The sequence below is a fragment of the Balaenoptera borealis genome (assembly GCF_965194805.1).
Source record: "Balaenoptera borealis genome assembly, chromosome: 1".
NCBI classification, from domain to species: Eukaryota; Metazoa; Chordata; class Mammalia; order Artiodactyla; family Balaenopteridae; genus Balaenoptera; species Balaenoptera borealis.
This window is the reverse complement of record NC_138860.1, coordinates 80,824,543-80,840,091: the sequence shown is the minus strand read 5'-3', so window position 1 is coordinate 80,840,091 and position 15,549 is coordinate 80,824,543. Positions and strand designations below refer to the sequence as shown.

Here is a 15,549-nt window from a genome sequence, read left to right as displayed (position 1 = left end):
AGAGCATGTACTGTACTGTGAATTACTTCACAATGAAATTTTGAGGATGCATTAAAATATTTGTAGAGGACCTACTATGTTCCAGGCACAGAACTAGGTGCAGGGGACACAGCTGTTAATCTTCCTTATCTAAATGGAGCTTATTATCTTGTCAGGCATTCAAGATGTCTTGATTGGGATGCAGATTCACTGACTGTAACAAAAACCAATAGAACATTGCCTTTAAATAGAGAAGGAAGGAAGGAGAATGGATTTTGAGGGACAAGTAGCAGCATCTGCCACACGAGAGTATTGCTACTGGGTCAGGCCAACCCAATATCAACCATCATTGGCTCTACCATTTCATAGCTATATTATCTTAGGAAAATTACTCGACTTCTCTCTGCTACTCAATTTCTCATCTCTAACATGAGGATAAAAATACATCATAGGATGGACAGGATTAAATTAGATAATATATGTAAAGCATCTGGAACTCAGCAGGTGCTCAATCCACATGCCCTTCTTAAACTGGTTTTGAAGGCATTTCCCAAAGAAAACTCCAAAATCTGAAAGGCAGCAAGGTGGACTAGGGCACTTGGGCACTGCCTTCCTGAGGATAGCCCTCATTTGGCTGTTTCATAAACTCTGAGTGTGTCATAATTTTATAGTTACGTCTCATCAGAATGAAGTCAGCAGTTGACAACCCTTTAGTTACATAGTTCTGCATTTGGAGAGGCATTTCAGCATAGAATAATGCTTAAGACTACATACTCTAGGGGCTTCCCTGGTGGTGCAGTGGTTAAGAATCTGCCTGCCAATGCAGGGGACACGGGTTTGAGCCCTGGTCCGGGAAGATCCCACATGCCTGCCGCGGAACAACTAAGCCTGTGCACCACAACTACTGAGCCTGTGCTCTAGAGCCCACGAGCCACAACGACTGAGCCCACGCGCCACAACTACTGAAGCCCGTGCACCTAGAGCCCATGCTCTGCAACAAGAGAAGCCAATGCAATGAGAAGCCCGCGCACCGCAACAAAGAGTAGTCCCCGCTCGCCACAACTAGAGAAAGCCCATGCGCAGCAACGAACACCCAACGCAGGCAAAAATAAATAAGTTCATTAATTTAAAAAATAAATAAAAATAAAAACACTGAAGATCACTGCATACACAGCAGCCCTTACAAAAAAAAAGACTACATACTCTAGGTCAAGCTGCTTGGATCCTAGCTCCACTGACAGCTATCACTGTATCATTGGACATGTCACTCAACATCTTTGAGCCTCAGTTTTCTCATCTGTAAAATGGGGATAATAACAGAGTTGTGAGGATGAAATGAGATGATTCATGTCAGCACTGGGCACATAAACTCAAAATGTTATCTATGTCTAAGAAGCATCCTTCACATTGTGTTTTAGAAATGAATCTTCAGAATTACCAAATTAATTTTCTCAAGTAGGCCTGTAGGGAGTCTTGACTAATATATAAAAGTGAAACTACATATATACCGGTGAAGTTATAAAACAAAGTTAATGAGGTCTTGTATAAGATCATCCAATTGTAATGTAAACCCTACATTTCAATTTAGATGAGTAAACTCAATGAGTAAACCACAAACAAAGTCTAACAAAAACAATTGTCCACCACAATCCCAGTCTGATACATTCAATTTCCCACAACAAACATGTAAAACAAACATAGATGAAGGCCAAGGGTACAACCCATAGGAGATGTTAAACCTCTTATAATTAAAAAGGAGACTATCAGAGGAGTAGTTAAAAGCAGGAGGGGTTCTTGTTTTCTCAGTGAACTAGCCGGGAATGGAATTCATGATACAGAAAAAGAATATACTAGCATAAAAACAAGACCTTCAATCCTGTAATAAACCATAATGGAAAACGGAAAAAAAACCCCCACAAAAACCCAAGCCCTTCATTCCACCTGGATAATTATCTTTATCTTAGTGCCTTAATGTAACCGGTCTGTTATTCCCCAAACTTCTCTCTTAACTCGGCAGGAGTGTGTTTGCATTCTTAAAAGCTCTTGGGTTACAAGTTTAGTCTTCCTCTCCAGGTTTTTCTTGAAATATTATCGTGACCTGGAGTCTAGGGTTTCAACTACATTTTTAATCTTGGCATACTCAACCTATTTAAGGTTTATGGTTTTCTATTTCCACAGCTATTACCCGATAAATAGCGATAAGTATTATGTATGATTAGGGAAGTACAGCGTGCTATCCTGGTAAACAGAGATAGGGGAAGCTAATTTGGTGGGGAGAGGGGTCCTAAGTTATATGAAATGCTTAGCAGTGTGAATAAGAACATTAATTTATTGAGCCCTATGTACCAGGCGCTGTCGACGGCTTTGCATGGATTACCACCCCATGAAGTATGTACTCGTATCCCCATTTTATAGACAGGAGACTGAAACCTGGAGAGCCATGTTCACTCAGTCACTAAGTGGTAGGGGAGGAACCCGGGCTAACTGCTATGCTATACAGCTTCCTGAAAGAGCTACGAAAAACAAGAATTATTAAAGGGCGGTTGGAAGCAAAGCACTTTGGGTCATCTGTGAGGCAACATGAAAATGCTCCCGCGAAGGGCTGGCATCTAGGCAAGGCGCCCGAACGAGGTGGGGCCGGGGCGGGAGTGCACCCGGGGCGCTGGCGCGCACAGTAACGCGCGAAGGAGCGGTGGAGTCCCACTACCGGTCCCGCCAGCCCCACAACAGCTTCCGTCAGCGGTGCGCGCGGCCCCGGCCTCTCGGGGGCGGGGCGAGGGGCCGCGCATGCGCCGGGGCGGGGGCGGGGGCGGGGGTTGGGGGGAGGCGGGCGCGGGGCGGGGGCGCGCGCTCTGAGAACTGAATGTCCGGGCTGCGGGCGCTCCTGGGGCTCGGGCTGCTGGTTGCGGGCTCGCGCCTATCGCTCCTCAGAGTCCAGGCCGGCGCCTGTCGCGCGGGAGCCACCTGGTGGGGGCCGCAGCGGCTGATCTCGGGTGGCCGCGGGGACTCAGAGGTCATGGCGAGCTCAGCAGTGAAGTACCTGAGGTTGGACGGGCACGTGCTCTCTGGGCGGGCACGCGGGTAGCGGGACTTGGGTGGAAGGACCCCCCTCCCAGGGGCGGGACCTGGGCCGCGCCGCCTGCGCGACGGAACACCTGAGGGGCGGGGACTCAGGTTGTGGGTTTCCTCAGCCAGGAGGAGGCCCAGGCCGTGGACCAGGAGCTGTTTAACGAGTACCAGTTCAGCGTGGACCAACTTATGGAGCTGGCCGGGCTGAGCTGTGCCACAGCCATTGCCAAGGTCAGTGGCACAACTCTCCACCCAAGGGGCAAGTCACTGTGCAAGCCACCTGGCCTAGGCTCAATGAAGTGGGAGGGACGGCCAGGCCGAGACTGGGCTGTCACTGCCCAAAGCCCCTCTGAATCCCCTTTGACTCTGCCTTCAGGCATATCCCCCCACGTCCTTGTCCAGGAGTCCCCCTACTGTCCTGGTCATCTGCGGCCCTGGGAATAACGGAGGAGATGGCCTGGTCTGTGCTCGACACCTCAAACTCTTTGTGAGTATGCGGGGAAGGGCTGTCGGGTATGAGGTTTCCAGGACCTGGGCTTGAATCACCCCTTTCCTTTCCTCACAGGGCTACCAGCCAACCATCTATTATCCTAAAAGGCCTAACAAGCCACTCTTCACTGCACTGGTGACCCAGTGCCAGAAAATGGACATCCCTTTCCTTGGTGAAATGCCCCCACAGGTAGGTGGTTCCAGTTCACTGCCCTCCTCAATACTGCTGCCTGTGTTCTGCTCTTCCCTCACCTTTCCAGGCTGAGCTCATTTGCTTATCTTCCTTTCTAGAGGATTAACTCTTAGAGGGCAGGGATAGTGCCTGACACAGAAGATGCCTAAAGCATGGTATCTGAATGGAAGTGGTGTAAGAGCCTTCTCCGTAAGGCGTGCTCCATGAGTTCCCAACACTCCTTCTCTACAGCTTCATTTCCCCTTAATTTCCCCTGGTCACTTTTTTTAAAAAATTTATTTATTTATTCATTTGTTTTTGGCTGCATTGAGTCTTCGTTGCTGCGTGCGGGCTTTCTCTAGTTGCGGTGAGCGGGGGCTACTCTGTGTTGCGGTGCGCGGGCTTCTCTTGTTGCAGAGCACGGGTTCTAGGTGCGCGGGCTTCAGTAGTTGTGGCACGTGGGCTTCAGTAGTTGTGGCTCGTGGACTCTAGAGCGCAGGGCTCAGTAGTTGTGGGGCACGGGCTTAGTTGCTCCACAGCATGTGGGATCTTCCCAGAGCAGGGCTCAAACCCGTGTCCCCTGCATTGGCAGGCGGATTCTTAACCACTGTGCCACCAGGGAAGCCCCACTCCTGTAACTCTGCAGCCAGTTCCTCTTCGCCTAGCTTGCAGTAAACACATCATCTGCATCTCCTGGGAGCTGAAGTCACTGCCTCATCCTAAACCCTTTCTTCAGATGTTTCAGATCTTGGATTTAGGAGTGGGAAACTTGAGAACTTCTTTTTAAAATTCCTTAACACATTTTACAGGTGAAGAGACTGAGATGCAAGAGAAGGGAAGTGATTTGTACAAAGTCACAGAACCAGATCACGGCAGAGCCAAGACCAGAACCTGTCCCTCCTGACTTCCAAGTCTCAGGCTGTCCTACACTGTAGCCTCCCCAATGGTTGGCAGGCCCTCAGAACAGAAAATGTGACTGGACTCAGCTTGGCCTCAATCAGTGACCCACTTGCACTTAACTCTAGGCCTCAGAATGCCATCTGAATGAGATAAAATTATATTTGTGCCTATGTGAATGGTCTGTGGGTACAAAGGACAGCCCTCTCCTGTTAAGGGTTCTTTATGCAGCTGCCGGCTCTGACATCCTTTCCTTTTTCTGCTCTGCCACAGCCCATGCTGATTGATGAACTATACGAGCTGGTGGTGGATGCCATCTTTGGCTTCAGCTTCAAGGGTGATGTTCGGGAGCCATTCCGCAGCATCCTGAGTCTCCTGAATGGACTCACCGTGCCCATTGCCAGCATCGACATTCCCTCAGGTGCTGGGTCCAAGGAGGTTGGGGGGATTGGGGCCCTGCCCTGCCTTGAGGTAGGTACTAGGAGTCCTGGTTCTTGACTCAAGGTTCAGACCAAGTGTAGAGGCACATACCACAGCCAAAGTAGGGCTGGGGAGCAAAGAGTTCAGGAATGCCCTTTACAGTGACTGTCAGAGACCAGAGCCCAGGCATACATGGACACGATTTCCTCAGGTGGGGACCCAGGGGGCTTCCCACTCTTTTAGGACTAGAGTAGAGCAAGGTGTGGAAGGGGACTGGACATCTGGTCTTTTCCGCTCTTTCTGAATACCACCTTCTTTTCAGGATGGGATGTGGAGAAGGGAAACTCTGGAGGGATCCAGCCAGACTTGCTCATCTCCCTGACAGCACCCAAAAAGTCTGCAACCCAGTTTACTGGTCGCTACCACTACCTGGGGGGTCGTTTCGTGCCTCCTGCTCTGGAAAAGAAGTACCAGCTGAACCTGCCACCCTACCCTGACACCGAGTGTGTCTATCGTCTGCAGTGAGGGAAGGTGGGCGGGCATTCTTCCCAATAGATTTAGTTCCTCTCTCCCAGAGCTGTGGAGTCCTGGGAGCTCTTCTGGCAATAAAGGTTAAGAGATGGCAGGAGCCAGAGAGCAACACTGGAGATGTGGTGCCCTCTCTCTGGGGGAACAATATGCAAGAGGGGTTGCTATGACATTTGGGGGCAATGACAATTCACTTTCAGATGCTAAGAAAGGCTCCCAAGTGAGGTGTGCTGTCCTTTACACACACACAATTCTTATCAGGGATGCAGACAGGGAGCTGGGTGAGGTTCTCTAAACTTTCTCCTTCCACTTAACAGCATAGCAAGACTACAGGAAGTTAACAGAAGGAATTTCTTCAGAGGCCTCTAAGGAAACTAACTTGTATTCAGGACCTTCTCAGGCTGAGAATGGAGATGACAGTCAGGACTTATATATAGGCTAGGAGACCAAGCTAATGTTTATTCAATTTGGTATAGTTAGAAACTGGCAACCTATGGGCTGAATTTGCATGTTTTTCTTAGCCTTCACAAAATTAAAAAATCAGTACATTTCTCATAGGTCTATATTTTCAGCTTCTTTTGGCCAAGATGCCCCTTCAGAGGCTGTCTGCATTCCCGTTCCCACAGCCCCCAGCATCCTTGTCCCTTAGCTGCCCGGTCCCTGCAGGTGCTTGAGTTCACCATCTCTGGGTTAGACGCTGTAAGGGGGAAATGTGCCTGCTCCCTCAAGTCAGACACGGCACTACCGCTCTCCTCTCAGCGGACTACTGTTCCAGAGCTGTTTCCTCCTTGGGAGGGACTCCTCACTGAGAGGGTGCACAAGACCTGCACCAACTCAGGTCTCTGAGGCTTCAACTCCTGAAGAGGACTCGATTGGGCTGCATCTTGACCTGGCCTTCAGTTTCTCTTCTTCTGTTTCTTTTTTGCTCTCTGGTCAGTGTGGACTCCAGGTCTTTCCTCCTCTGGTTGCTTCTGCCTCTTCTTACCTCTGCCACTTGAGCCCGTGTATGCCTTGCTCTCTGCTGTCCTAGTCCTGCCATCTTCCTCATCTCCTTTATCCCTTACACGCAAGACGTCCTCCTCCTCCTGATGCCGCTGTCTTTTCTTCTTGCTTCTCCTACTTTTCCGATCACTGCATGATCTGCTTTCTGCTTCTCTGGTCCCACCATCTACAACAGCCTCCTCCATGTTCAAGTCTTCCTCATGCTGCCTCCTCTTCTTCTTCCTTTTCCTGAGGGACTGATCAGTTTGTTCTCTGTTTTTCAATTCCCCAAGCCCACTTGTTCCTGTGGTCTCTTCTTCCTCATGCCTTACAGCTGTTCCCTCTCTCTCATCTGTGACACCTTCTTCTTGATGCCGTCTTTTCTTCTTCTTGCTTTTCCTGACACTCTGATCAGTGTGTTCTGGGTACTCTTCTGCATTCCTTTCAGTTGCCGTAGCCTCTTCCTCCTCTTTCTGCTTCCTTTTCTTTTTCTTTTTTTGTGGGGGCTTGCTCTCAGACTGCAGTTGAGGGACCCCAGGGTCCTGGCCTTTGAGACAAGCCAGGAAGGCCTGCTCCTGGGCCTCTAACCGAGCAAGCTTAGCCTTCATCGTGATCCCAAGACGGGCAGCCCTGAAATAGATGGGGCCCAAGTCAGAGGGAGGGTATTGGGGAAAACAGGCCTAATCTCTGAGACTGCAGGGAAAGTTCGTAAGGGAGGAGCTGCCTGTCTTCAGGCAGCTTCAGAAATGGGCAGAGAATAGGAATCACTTTCTCTGGGGTGAAAAGAGTGGCACAGGGGTGGGCTTGTGATGGGGAGAAAAGAAGGGAGCCCAAGAAGCTAACCGCTACTTACTTGTGTGCTGTTCGCCCCTCACAGGCTTGGAGCAGCATCTCATCAGTCAGACTGTTGGAGAAGGGCAGGAATCAGGAATTACAAACAGATCTGGTGGAAAGGCTTGACCTCTCCTTCCCTCTAAAACATTCCTTCAGCACTGAGTTCCTATTCAGGACCCGGCACTTTTCTAGGTGTAGGGGATACAAAGATGAGTACAACACATTTCCACCCTGAAGAAGCCCACAGTCAAGCATTACACTTGGTCCTTTCTTTTGAGATTGGAAGGCATCTCCTCCCACATGCCCCTAGCACTAAAAAGAAGTCTCACATCTTTGCAGGCTTGGGCCCCTGGCTGTCGTCATCACTGCAGCTTTCCAAGTCCTTGTCTGGCTTCTCCCCACTTGAAGTCAGTGTGGCCGTCTAGAAGGAGGAATCATGGGGGTGGACAAGGCCCACTCAGCACCACCACCATTGCTCTTCCCTCCTGGAAAGGGAAGAGCAGTGGTGCCACTGCCACCCTGAACAGCCACTGGCACAAATTTGTCAGCCCCCAACATCACTCCTTGCAGCCCCACACAGAGGTGTGCCAAACTGCATACATCAACTTGGGCAGGAGGTGGGCTGCAGTTGGGGGTGGGTGGGGTGGGGGCAGTCCTGGCCTCCCTGGCTCACAGCCAGCTAGTGGACAGAACAGGAAGGGAGGAAGAAGTGCTCTGGGTCATCAGGTCTTCACAGTGGGACAAGTGCCCCCTGGCAGTCATCCCATGGTGCCAGTAACGGACAATAAAGATGCTACTTTTCATGCCCCTCCCCCATACCTATGCACAGTACTTTAACCAGGTTAAGAACCTACTTTGGGCTAAGAAGTTGGGGATAGAGTGGAATAAGGATGAGATGGTTCCAGCCCAGATGGAATCTACATGGTTGAGGGGTAAAGGAATATGTCAGAACATAGAAAACGATGATGAAAGTGTTGTCTGTGCTAGAGGAAGGGTACCCTACTCAGGCTTCAGGGTTTGGGGAATAGTTACTACAAGGAGCTGAGCTCTGGAAGACAAGAAAAAGGTCAGCAGGTAAAGGGGCAAAGGAAGCAGAATGTCCCAGGCAGAGGGAATAGCATGTGCAAAAACTTGAAAGTGAAAAAACATGGTACCTTGAAAAGATTCAGATTCCATCTGGCTAAAGTGTAGAGGTCCTGAGAGGTGGCGAGAGACAGGCTAAGAAAGAAGGCAGGGACAAGGCATGAAGGGCCATGTGAGCCAGTCTGACACATCTGGACTGTGTCATCCTAGGTCAAGGAGGAGCCAGTGACAGAATGAAATTTGTGTTTTTCAGAGAACACTGGATGCTTTGTGGAGGATGAACTAATCGCGGTGGCGTTTGAGACTAGAGTGAGGAGTATAGTTATGAGGCTGTGAAAGAAATGAGGCAGGAGAGGATGATGGTCTGAACTGGGGCAGAAGATGGCCACAGAGATGAATGGGAAGGATTTGCTAGATAATACATAGAGCCCTTAAGGACGTAATAGAGGATCGTTAAATGTTAGCTCCCTTCTATTGGCGGGCTAGAAAAGGGGAGTCTCAACACCTGGGTTCTAGTCCTGTCTGCCATTACTAGCCAGCTGTGGGCTCTTCAGCGAGCCACCTTCCCCCCTTTTGGCCACATCTGCAAAATAAGGACAATGGATCAGATAATCTTGCAAGTCTCCTCCGACTTCTAAGCCCTCTGAATTAGACATCCCCTCCCTGCCCTGCTCTGACAGCTCCTGACTGTGCCCCACCTCCCACTCCCTGTTGCTGCCCCCTCAGCAGATGGCAGGGATACATTCAACCTGAAGATTTCAATTCTTGCTGAGGGTCTGGGCAGTCTAGGTAAGCAACAGCGAGGTTGGTCACAGGAACCCACTGTTAGGACAGTCCTGAGAATAGGTAGGGCGTACAAGGCAATTGTTCAGGCCCCAGGGGAGACCAGGGAAGGAAAAAAGGATGGGCCATCTCACCCCCAGCCTCTAATACCTTCACAAACTTCTGATACAGCAGGTTGGGCTTGGCATGATCATGACGGGTGGTCTCCTTAGACAGGCACCTTATCTGTACTCCATCCTGTGGGGGAGTATCCGTCAGTGGGTGACATGCCATGTCTCCCTCACCCCCACATGTCCCAGGCCCTCATGGTTCATGTGCCTACTATTAGAGCTTATACCTGCCCAGTTTTCACTACCAAGCTGGCCGCAGTCTTGTTGAAGAGATCATTCCACCAGTAGTTTGTGAACTCTTTGGCAGGGTCGTGTCCCACCTGCCAGAGGAAGAAGTATGAACTCAGGACCTGTCATTCCCCTCCCTCCCCCTATCCTCAAGGCCCCCCTCTCCCATCCACACTGACCTCCCTCAGCCTGCCCAGTCTTACCCCATGAGTGTCCTGCTTCAGCGTTACCCTGAGGGCCTGGGTGATGCCATTCTCCTTCCGGCCCAGGCCTTTGCCTGCAAACAGTGAATGATTTGGCTTATTCCACTCCTGCCCCAAGCCCTCACAAGGCACCCCCAGCACATGCCACTCCTTGCCATTCCACATATCTAACTTTGGGCATGCTCCGTCCATCCTGGAAGCCCTCCCAGTTGCACTCCTTCTAGCACCTCGCCATGCAGTCCTCCCATCTTTGAGCCCAAACTATCTTTCCTTCATAATTCTCTCAGGACAGAAGTCGTGTCTCTTCCTCCCCCTCCCAGTCCTCCGAACCACTTCTTTCTCACTATCCACCATCATATTTCTTCCCTTCTTCCCTTTTCTGGAAATGTCAGCAATTTTCTTCTGCAAATTTCCCTTTAAACTAACTTTCCTCCTCCCGTTGAACGGACTACATAGGGGTTAATCCAGGATGATGCCTCTTCCCTGGGCAGAGGGTAGTGAGGGAGTTGGGGGGATGTGAAAAGGGCCCCATGGGAATCACCTTGAGTCCATCCATGCTTTAGCAGCTGCTCCTCAGCAAACTTCATCCCACGACTCTTGACCTCTGGGGTGACACTCATGGTGAGAAAAGAGTCACTGTCCTCAGGCCCTCACCAGAGAAGAGAAGGGGTCACTATCTTCCCTTTAAGAGGAAAAAAAGAAAGTGCCCAAGTCATCCATCAAATCCATCCTGACTGCTCTTATAAGAACTCTTTCCTGAAGCTGGAGCAGAGACAGAGGAAATAGGCCTGGTCCTTGGGGAGCTCCCTGTCCGACCACTGAGAGGTCAATGTCAACATGTTGAAAGCCAAGGAGACCTGGTATTAATAACACCCAAATGTATGGAGAATTCACTACATGCCAGGCTGTGCTAAGATTTTACATGGATCATTTCGTGTACTCTTCCCAGCCCGGGAAGATTTTCTGAACTTTACATTCAGAAAAGTATTATATCCCTGTTTTACAAATGAGGAAACTAAAGCCTAAAGAGGTTAGGTGACTTGCTCAAGGTCACACAGCTGATACATGTAGAACTCAAACCCAGGAAGCTTGTCTGCAGAGTCCCCACTCTTTACCACTACCTGATAGCATCTCCCACGATTTATTACCACGTAAAAACAAAGCAAGGAGGTGCTTGTTAACCTGAGTTATAAGACAACAGTACTTAATAGAGCCCATATCCTATACCTGTGCCCCGGCATTTACACTGTCCTCTCAATGTGAAGGCTACGTGCCTCTTCCCCACTGTCTTTCAGTCTTGTTGGAGCACCCCTTTTGAAACTGTCCAGCTTAGGAAGGGCACTCTTATTGAGCATTTAAAGCGTAACAGAGGGGTTACACATATTGCTATACTGTCTCATTTAATTCTGACAGTCCTGTGAGATACACCTTATCCTTATTTTACAAAGGGTTTTTTGCCTGGGGTTACACAGCTGGTAAGAGATGGAGCTGGAATATGAGCTCAGGTTGCCTGACTCCAGAGTGGCCCACTTTCTATCACATTCCCAACTACAGTCATCCCTCAGTATCAGCAGGGGATTTGTTCCAGGACCTGCTGTGGATAGCAAAACCCATGGATGCTCAAGTCCCATACTAGCCTTCCGCATCCCAGGATTCAACTAACCACTGATTATGTAGTACTGTAATATTTATTGAAAAAAATCCACATGTAAGTGGACCCATGCAGTTCAAATCTGTGTTGTTTGTCAACTGTAGTTGCATTTCTTTAGAGTCGTTCAGGTGTTCCTCATTTTGGACTCCACAATGGCACTGTCCGACTTATATACCAAATTTGTCTCTGAAACGGTTAAGATGGCTTATTACATAAGACATTCAAAACTAAGACTATCACTGCTGACTTGAGTCACTAAAGTTAACTTGTACTAAGATCATTTATTACAGGCATTGCAGACCATTTTAAAAGCTGATTAATGGCACTCCTGGAGTAACCCTCTGGCCTCCCCAAGTGACAACTCCAAAGGCTAAAACTTTCAGTTGTGTTTAAGAATGTCTAGTGAGTATGCTAATAAAAAAAAAAAAGTCAGACACATCAAGTCACCCCTCCTAAACATTACATATTAGGCTTAACAACGATGACCAGTCTGGTTAGGTATGAAGAGTAGCAAATTTAGGATGAATCACATTTCTGTTCACATTTCTACTGTGAAGGATGATTACTTGAAAACCTAATTGACACCTTGAGAGTCCCAACAGAAAAGCACTGAGTGAAGAAATGGCCCTATCTTGCTTCTTGATAATGCAAGAGAAGTAAAATTCAAACACTGAGGCCTTTGAGGCCACCTCAAACCTCTGCTTCTTCTCAGAAGTTATTTCTAATCTATTAGCCCCCAGATTTCAATAACAACAACCAACAACACGTGCATTTACTCAATGCCAGCCTGCTGCTAATTGCTGCACACACATTATTTCATTTAATCCTCCCAACAACCCTATTAGGAGGTTTTTTTTTTTTTTTTTTTGGTAATTGACAAATGGCGCTGAGAAGTTTAGTTACTTGTCCAAATCAAACAGCTGGCAAGTAGCAGATCCAGGATCTCAGGCATTCCAGAACTGGCGTTCTTAATCACTACATTCCTCAGTCTCATAGACGTTTGTACTTTACGCTGTAAAACCTACCACTGCCTGTCCCTTGTCGCAGTAATTCGAAACTATACGCCCTGGTTTTATTACCCAACCCCGGTGTACTTAATGCAACTCCAAGAATCGAGAATGCGTTCAGTCATCATTCGTTGAACTGAGTGACATAGATGGTAATTGCTTTAACCAACCTAGAACGGATAACTGGACAGAAGCAACTAGATCCCAGGCTGTGCGCCACAGTCTTTGTGAAGGCTTCTAGCACACTTTCAGGAACTGTTTTCTTTCCAGTCAACCTGAGTTTTCTGGAGAAGGGGCCCAGGGCCACCTTCCTTACAGCGATTCCAAAGAACCGGCAACCCTTTCCCTAGGCCTCCTTCCTCTGAGGTCTAAACTCCAGCCCTCCTCCCGCAGTTTCACTTGGGTAAAACTACTCTCCTGCTCTCACATTTGCTCCTGAGCCCGGGCTCCGACAGCCACCGTTCGGGGGACTGTAAGCTCTTACCGTTAGTGCAAGGTCCTCTCCGCAGAAACATGTGCCAGACGTGATCTGTGCGCCGCCATCTTCCCGGAAGTGCCGTTTCGGTCGTTCTAGGCTGTTGAAACCATAGAGACGCACGCCGGAACCGAACTCTCGGTCGTCCCCGGAGGAACTGTGTTGTGCCCATTTCGGGAGATCCGGAAAGTGTTCTGTTTACTTCCTCCCTGCAGGTCTAAATGGCCGCGGGACTTCAGTCCTATCCGGCTCTATTGGGATGCAGAGAACAGCTTTGGGTCCGACACTGACTAGTTACAGGCACAAATGTGAGGAAGGAAAACTTTAGGGGAAACCATTCAGAGTGGCCTGAGAGATTCGTGGAGGCAGAGAAGGAGGTAGTACCTCTGAGGTGATTAGCGGGGATGAATACTCAGCCTTCAGGGACAGTTATTTATAAAATCCTAGAGATGAGAGGTTTCAGTAGGTTCATCAAACACTTTTTGACTCACCACTCTGTGCCAGGACCTGCCCCTTTTGGTACTGGTGATACAAAGATGCATAAGAGAGAGCCCTGACTTCGGGGTGCACCTAGTCTAGCCCAGGGAAAATCGGGACCTCGAGTGGGACTGGAGAGAGAGGGAGGATCCCGGAATCCATGCCAGGTTGAGGAGTTTGGACTTGCCTTTTAAGTATTAGGGTCCCTTGAGCAGGGGAGGGAAAGAACATATTGCAAACAAATCAAGAGAGGCTGCGCGCGCTCTCATCCCCACAAACTGTTCCTAGGCTTCACTGAGCCACCCAAGAACTAAAACCTGAAAAAAAAAAAATCCCTTGTTTGCGTCCCTGTATCAGTATTTACGGTAACTTAGAGCCCGACCCACCCCACCCCCACCCCCAAGGAACTTCAAAAAGAAAAACTGCCGTGTCACAGTAAAGTTTTGTCGTAATTGCTCAGTGTGTCATACTCCCTCATCCCCACAAGATTTTTTTTTTTTACCTAAAATTAGTTTTACTTTTAAAATATGCTACCTGGGAAGGAAAAATAAAGGGGGAATTCCCTGGCGGTCCAGCGGTTAGGACTCCGCGCTTTCACTGCCAGGGGTCGGGTTCGATCCCTGGTCGGGGAACTAAGACGCAGCAAGCCAGAGCAGCGCGGCAAAAAAAAAAAAAAAAAAGAAAGAGAGAGAGAGAGAAAATTCCACAGATAGGTCTTCAGTTACCACCATTTTCCCACTCCGTCTCCCCTATCTATCTATTAATCTACCTGTCTATCTAATATATTATACTGTGGGCATAAAAGAGGTTTGAAAACTCCTGAATAGGGCAACCTCAAGGGCCCTTTCTAGCCCACAATTTCTGTGTGGCATACTTTGCCAGCCACTCCAAAAACCTAATGGCCATAATTCCTTGACTCAAGATTCTTCCTCTGGCTTAGGACCTTGAACTCCTGTTCTGCCTGACTCACTATTTGATAAACATTTATTAAGGGTCTTCTGTAGGCCAAGGGCTAGGGGTCCAGCCCTTGTCCTGTTGGGCCTCACCGTCTTGTGGGAGTGTAACAAGTTACCAGGCATTTATATGAGTGAGTGATGAGAGCTGTGGCAAGGTCAGGACACAGTGCTACGGGGGTAAGAGGAGAAGCCAGGGCCCCTGAAGGCTTCCTGAAGGAGCCTCTCCCAGGCTGTAAGCCTGTCCCTGGGGGCTACGTGGGACTGCAAAAGAAGAAATGGGCCTCCAGGAGTTCCAAGTTTCATGGGGTCTCACACTCCTCACAAGAGTTGTGAGAAATAAAAGCCATTGTAAGAGAACAAGAATACATGGCTACTTATAAAGTGAGCTTAGGGTCTTTCTAATCTGCCATCTTGGCCACTCTCAGTTCTGCATGCTGGGAAGTCCAAGATCAAGGGACTGGGACGATCACCTTCTGGTGAGGGCCGTCTTCCTGACTCATATCTGGCACTTTCTTGCTGTGTTCTCTCGTGGTGGAAGGGGCCGTGACTACTTATATGGAAATAATCTAAAATGCAGACATAGCAAGATCAATAGAAATATTTATTACAGGAATATTTATAAAATGGAAAAATTGTAAAGAACCTAAATATCACACAACAGGAGAATGGCTAAATAAATTGTAGTGTAACTGTACAATGCACTAATATGTAGCTTTAAAAGGAGTCTTAATAACTTGGGGGAAATGTCTACGATATGATTGAAATGAAAAAAGCAGGTACAAACTGGTTCCTGCATAGTAAGAGCCCATCTATGTTAAAAATTCATAGGCAATGGCATCAAAAGGAATAAAGCACTTAGGAATTTAACACAATATAACAGAAGAAGAGCAAGAGTTGTACACTGAAAATTACAAAATGTCATCGAAAGAAACTAAAGAAGAGCTACGTGAATGGAAAGATACATGTGTTCATGGGTTGGAAGACTTAATAATATCACAATACTCTCCAAACTGGTCTACAGATTCAACACAATCTCTATCAAAATCCTAGCTGGCTTTTTTTGCATAAGTTGGCAAGCTGATTTGGAAGTTCAAATGGTAATGCAAGGAGTCCTTTTTCTCGAAAAAGAACAAAGTTGAACGACTAACACTTCTCAATTTCCAAACTTACCACAAAGCTATAGTAATCAAGACTGTGGTTCTGGCAT

At 48.3% G+C, this 15,549-nt stretch overlaps 2 protein-coding genes across 3 annotated transcripts; one reads left to right on the top strand and one right to left on the bottom strand.

Annotated features, from left to right (window-relative positions):
* Positions 1-2,796: 2,796 nt before the first annotated feature.
* On the top strand, positions 2,797-6,107 carry NAXE (NAD(P)HX epimerase). Of its 2 annotated transcripts, XM_082391899.1 has the most exons (6): positions 2,799-3,024; positions 3,171-3,279; positions 3,425-3,535; positions 3,614-3,727; positions 4,880-5,027; positions 5,349-6,107. In XM_082391899.1, the coding sequence occupies exons 1-6, from the start codon at positions 2,843-2,845 to the stop codon at positions 5,549-5,551; spliced, it is 867 nt and encodes a 288-aa protein (XP_082248025.1). In that variant the 5' UTR covers positions 2,799-2,842; the 3' UTR covers positions 5,552-6,107. The 2 variants fall into 2 exon arrangements, with proteins under 2 accessions (XP_082248026.1, XP_082248025.1); XM_082391900.1 differs by lacking the exon at positions 3,425-3,535 and having other exon boundaries at positions 2,797-3,024.
* GPATCH4 (G-patch domain containing 4) lies at positions 5,994-13,054 on the bottom strand. Its single transcript, XM_082391869.1, has 8 exons — positions 12,919-13,054; positions 10,318-10,458; positions 9,777-9,850; positions 9,573-9,665; positions 9,386-9,472; positions 7,699-7,790; positions 7,389-7,439; positions 5,994-7,165 (listed from the first exon to the last, which is right to left on the bottom strand). Exons 2-8 carry the CDS (start codon positions 10,394-10,396, stop codon positions 6,451-6,453), a joined length of 1,191 nt encoding a protein of 396 aa, XP_082247995.1. The 5' UTR covers positions 10,397-10,458; positions 12,919-13,054; the 3' UTR covers positions 5,994-6,450.
* Between the last annotated feature and the right edge of the window lie 2,495 nt (positions 13,055-15,549).